This window comes from Acyrthosiphon pisum, chromosome A3, assembly GCF_005508785.2.
Source record: "Acyrthosiphon pisum isolate AL4f chromosome A3, pea_aphid_22Mar2018_4r6ur, whole genome shotgun sequence".
Lineage (NCBI taxonomy): Eukaryota > Metazoa > Arthropoda > Insecta > Hemiptera > Aphididae > Acyrthosiphon > Acyrthosiphon pisum.
The window spans coordinates 2,756,886-2,762,980 of NC_042496.1; the positions used below are offsets into that span (position 1 = coordinate 2,756,886).

General features: G+C 30.8%; 1 protein-coding gene across 1 annotated transcript; it reads right to left on the bottom strand.

Moving 5' to 3' along the window:
* Window positions 1-249: 249 nt before the first annotated feature.
* LOC100575759 lies at window positions 250-2,676 on the bottom strand. The gene is made up of 2 exons (XM_003242375.4): window positions 1,607-2,676; window positions 250-1,290 (listed from the first exon to the last, which is right to left on the bottom strand). The coding sequence occupies exon 1, from the start codon at window positions 2,630-2,632 to the stop codon at window positions 1,613-1,615; it is 1,020 nt and encodes a 339-aa protein (XP_003242423.1). The 5' UTR covers window positions 2,633-2,676; the 3' UTR covers window positions 250-1,290; window positions 1,607-1,612.
* Window positions 2,677-6,095: the final 3,419 nt, after the last annotated feature.

A 6,095-nucleotide genomic window follows, 5' to 3' on the forward strand; every position in this document is an offset into this window, starting at 1 on the left:
AGAAGTAATTAGTAGGAGGGTACCTATGTAAACAAGAACAATACAAATTACAATTAAATTAAAGTCGAAAATTACATTTATTTCTTCATTATGCAATACGAATAATTATAATTCATTACAAATATGAACAATATAATTTAACATTGGCATTTTTATAATATATTATAATTTTATAATTATAAAAAAAGATACAGTTATTTGCCTTTTTTTTACATTGTATACATAAATTAAATTATTTTAGTGGTGAAATGAAATTTTAAAATAATTTAGTTTTACCTATGTATACAATAAAAAAAAAATGTTAAGTTCTTATCATTGAACCAGAAAATGTAATAAAATTCGAATCGGCTGAGACCTGCATACCGGAAGTAATCGAGGCATACCTACTTTGAAAGTATGTCTCCTGAGGATAAGTTTAAAAAAAAACTTGTCAACGGACTTTATACAATTGAAAAATGTATACCACCGAAAAATCGTCGATCGGTTTCCATTAATGTTTAACGGGAATTCAACAACTAGATCACAAAATCAGTAAAACGATTATTATAGTTATCAGATTGAACGATAAGTCGCACTCAATAACATGATCTCGTGGCTAGAAAAACCTACTCGTGGTAAGTATAAATCACGGTACCTATATACCTCGACGACGAAGACGAAATCGGGAGTCACAATATTAATGTCTTAATAAGGAATGTATTAAATACGATTAATTAAAGATCGAGCGTCCGACAATCAAGAGACACTGTGGGAAATTTGGCGGTCACGTATAGCATTGGAGAAATTCACAATGAATCCAACGCGAGCTACAAACAGTTATCTCAATTCTCAATAAAATCAATCGGAGATAATCAATTTTCCGGACGTAAATGTAGAAAACATATTAGGGATTGGGCATAGGTTTAATCGGTTTTTGCCTGTTTTGAAAATATGGTTCCTAAAACTGTTTGATGATATGTTTAATATTATTTATTTAATGTGTTAGAGACGATTATTAAAGTGGTGTAGGTGATATGTAGGGTTATTCGTTGTTAGATATATTCAACCAGGACAATAAATTGGAAAAATACAACAAACCCTACAGCGGAATCCTGCAGACTGTCAAACAATTGATTTTTGTCTAAAGATTAAAGTTAACAACAAATAAGTGCGTCTATATTCTTATTTCAGGTTTTTCCGAGTTTGTTTGGTGTGGGGTGTGGCTGTATAGAACAGATCGCCGTGCTGGACTGGTCATATCACCAACCTTCACCTTAATTCACTGCAATATTCATCAAACAATATTGTTCTCTGGAATTAAAAAATAAAATGACGTATTACGCATGATATGATAATAATGAAATTGTAATAATATTATGCTTCATACTATTATGTATAGTCCCCGAGTAGTCAGTACTACCAGTTCAGCGATTTTTTTTTATCAATTACTGACCAGTTTTGTAGCAAAAATATAAATTACTTAAAAATCATAATAAAATTTTAATAATATACCTAATATCCAAAAACAATTTCGTCTTATTTATAAAAATAAAAAAACAAATTATAAAATTGTTTACTATTTATATTTTAAATATTTTTTAATTTGAATAAAATAATCGTGATTTACTTTCTATCAGGATTGAATGCCAAACAGTCGTCCTGCCATCCGTTTTGCAGCCGCAGTGAACCTGGCAAAATATCCCGTCGGGCCGGCGCGCTGCACTTGCGGCAAGGATGAACCCAGAAGAGTCGGTAATAACGATACATCTATGGACGTCACGCCGTCGTCGTCGTTGACATTGGTCTGGATGAAAATCAATTTCTTCGACAGTTTGGACGCCGCTGGGTTTATCGTATTCGTCCAACTGTTCTGGTTGAATATCGAACGACGGATGAGCATCAACGTCACGTACACCATTTTTATCGTCGCCAACATATCGTCAAACAGTTTTAGCGACCACGTTTTCGCGATGGGCAATAACCGATCAAACATATTCCTAACCTCTAATATTTTCTCTAAATTTACGTCCGGAATTTTGACCGTTTCCCTTTCGATTGCTTCCGAAGAAGAGTTTTGAGGCGTAACGTTATCGCCGTCGGTTTCATATTTATTCTCGACTTCTGCCACATCATCGGTGTCAGCCGAATTTTCCGCAGCGTCTATCATCGATACACCGTCGGACGCTCTCTTCGCAATCAATCGTTTAATAACTCTCTTTACGTCATCAATTTCGTGGCTCTCGATTTTGTCTTCCTCGCGAGCTACCGTTCTATATTTACCACGAGTTTCCGCAGGTTTTTCTAGCCATGAGATCGCGTTATCGAGTTCGACCTGTTCGAACTGATACGATTTACAGATTTTGAGTTTCAGCAGTTGAATTTCCGTCAGACATTTATGTGAAACGTTTAACACTTTTTCAGGTGTTAAATATTTTTCAATTTTACGAAGTTCGTTATCGATTTTTTTTAACTTATCTTCAGTGGACATACTTTCAAAGTATAGTATTTCTGGTATGCAGCTCTCCTCCGATTCGATACTTATCACATTTTGTGATGCAATTTTTAAGTTTCGTTTCACCACTATGTAAATAATAAAAGAGAGTGGAATAAATACTACGGCATTTTTAAGAAAATCTATTGTAAATAAAAACATTATTAAAATTATTGCAGTTGACTGCAATCGGTCAAAATATTATATATTATGATTTTTCTAATTTTATTTATACAATATATTATTACAATAAATAATATATACTATAATATAGATTAAATAACTTTGAATTGTTTAATGACATATTACTATGGCGATAAATAATTTTTGTTGATTTCCAGCTGACTAAATAATATCATATTCTATTTTCTATTCTCAATGGAATTCAATATCGGTGCCAATCTACTCAACAAGATATAACTCTAACTCAACGTATCATCTAGTATTTAAGTAGTCTTTTTATTATAATTATTTGTGTATCGTTATACACACGTTATTGATGTGGAATTTAATACTGCCAATATTACTCAGTGGCGTAGGTTTTATTTAAATAATGAAATAATAAGGTGGTCAAGTTGGTACCACTCTGCTGTAGCGTTTAAAATTAAAATATCAACAACATTTGTCAAAATAACGAAAATCACGAAAATTTGCAAATTCTTTTGTAGTTGAAAACGTACCTATCAAATGATCCATTTTTATAGATAAGGCTTGAAAATGTAAGTAATAGAAAGTTCTTTATAAGTAGCTCATACTATAACCAAAAAATAACTGATCATTTTAGAATAGTAGGTATGTTTTTTTTTTTTTTTAATTGCAATGTTTTCTGAAAAAATGAATTTAACCTACTATTACTAATAGCATAATATTAATACAATATAAAAATCTCCAGACTGACACGCTGCAGTGTCCGCTAAGAATCGTTTTTCGTATACAATGAATTCAAATTTGGCACATCCGTTGTAGTGACAACTTACTGCACAGCAGAGCGAGACCCACTTGTCCGACTTTTTTTTGTTATTTTTTTTTTATTAAGGTCATCGATGATTATCAACGTAAATATACTCAAATTTAGAAACGCCGTGATAAACTCGGGGCATGATCATCGGGGGCATAGTTATACATTAACATAATTTCATGTATGGTAGATATATTTATAAGTTTATAATATAAACTGTTATTGATATATCTTAATAATAAACCAATTTTAAGCAAAATACAAAAATTCCGTCTTATAGAAAATGTGATTGTGATATAATTGTATGAGTATTTATGTGGAATTCAAACTTAGATCGAAACGTGTAGCGTAAACATATTATATCATTTGATTTTCTGCATTAAACTCCATAATGATAACATTTTATCATATAACGTTCAATGTTTTCCTGATACTTATAATTTGATTAATTATTGATAATATTAAATGATTTATTTTAGGCTTGACAAACGGAAGGCCCTCAGAGTATATTCGATATTCGAAAATAAATATTAAATAGCATTCTAATATACAAAATATATGACAAAAATTATTATTCTAGATTGTAGGCTCCCATCTTCCAGTTAGAAATTTAGAAATATATTTGACTGGAGAACATATGCGCAGCTGCATCGCAATAGATACAATAATTTTATTGTTTTAACGACGATCATAAATGTTTACAAAAGCGCATATACATGTGAAGAGGTATAATTTGTGTTGAATAATATTTAGGTGCCAACTACACATCGACGACGTCGTCGTCGTAATAATGTGTACTTAAGTGGCGGCGTCAACAACCGATCATTTAACATTTACAATAATATTATAATACAGAACACCGCCGATGATGAATAGGTACCACCGACGTATATACAAACGCATTATTATTATTATTATTTAATATTGCGCTCGAAACGTAATTAAATGAAGAGAAATGCTCGCACTCATATACCTATAGGTAATACATGAAATACGTTTCGTATAAGAATGAGGAAACGACATATCTCTTCTCGATAAGTGGATGAAAAGGTCGTGTGTGCGTTCAAAGGCGAGCAAGAAGGCGGAAATAATAATATTGGATAGTGGAGACCGGGAACTGCAGAAGTACGACGGGAAAGTACCATAGTCGGAGGAAATTGATTATAAAATACATACAATACATTATTATTATTATGGTATACCTACCTACATAATATAATTTCGAGAACAACGCAATTATATATAATTTGGCAGTCGCTGACGATTTGACGTCGTCGTGTACTCGTGTCTCATATATGACTACGTAAACAGACGCATAATGACATATAATTTAAATAATAATAATATAATACATTGAATTTTATGTATTACAGATTAATAGCGGGTTGCAGTGCACTGCCAATCACCGAGCTTGTTTTGAAGAATTTTACGAGTCCAATTATAGTATAATATGTATAATGCGTAAGTACAATAATAATGAGTAAAAAATATATACTCGTCACGAAATCAATTTTTACTTCACTCGACATATAACATTATATATAATACGGTGAGATAACTCTAATAACTAATCGTGTTCGTGCTATTATTTATGTATTACCTATATTATAATGTGATGTGAAATATCGTCTAAAGTGTCGGATTTTTTCCAAGATAAAATTTAAAAAAGTTATTTAAGCAATGCATACGCGGAGCGGTTCATCAAGCATGTCCACTACTTTTCATCAGAATTCTGATAAATTTTTTTTGATATTGTATCCCGTGGCAATACAGACTTATTTTATTCAAACAAAAACCACTCTTTTTTTACTGTGAATTGTTTTTATGAACATTTTAATGCATATAAATTAAAATATTAAATATTAAATATGTATAATAATAATGATAATAATAATATAATACATTGAATTAAATGTATTATAGATTAATAGCGGGTTGAAGTGCACTGCCAATCACCTCGCTTGTTTTTAAGAATTTTACTAGTCAAATTATAGTATAATAATATAATGCGTAAGTGACTCTACCCCGGGGGTTTTATATTATATTATATTTTGATTTTGATAATAAACTCGAACTGATAACAAACATTACGTATTTACCATGAACTATGTTCACGGTATTTATCACGGATATAGATAATAATATTTACTATTTACGCAAGGTGGATGGTGGATATATATATATTATATATGTATACAATATATCCACCTTGTATTTACGTGCATGTTATCACCTAGCTACGAATTTATCACTGTGGAATTTATTATCGTACGGTCTCATACGTCGTAATTTGACAAAATGTATACGGACGACGAATCTAGGAAAAAAAATCCCCGGAAAAAATCCACATAAAAAAAAAATCCCCAAAACCATACCTAAATATTGGATACAGCTGTCTAAAATAATAATAAATAATAATAAAAATATAAAATTTGAATGATAACTATCATAATATTATCTTAATCACACAGCTATATTACGCACAAATTAAAAATAAAAATAAAAATGTATCAACATATTACATGTGACAACAAGTTAGTTATAAAAAGAAAACGATAACAATGACAGTTTAATTTAGAATTTTATACATAATATTATAATTTTTTTATATTGTGTATTCGTGTTATTGATGTGTGGAATATGTCAGTGGCGTCCGCAGGGGGGGGG

Bases quoted from the DNA above. Each gene is read 5' to 3' on its own strand.
- LOC100575759 (XM_003242375.4), bottom strand. From the start codon at position 2,632: ATGTTTTTATTTACAATAGATTTTCTTAAAAATGCCGTAGTATTTATT.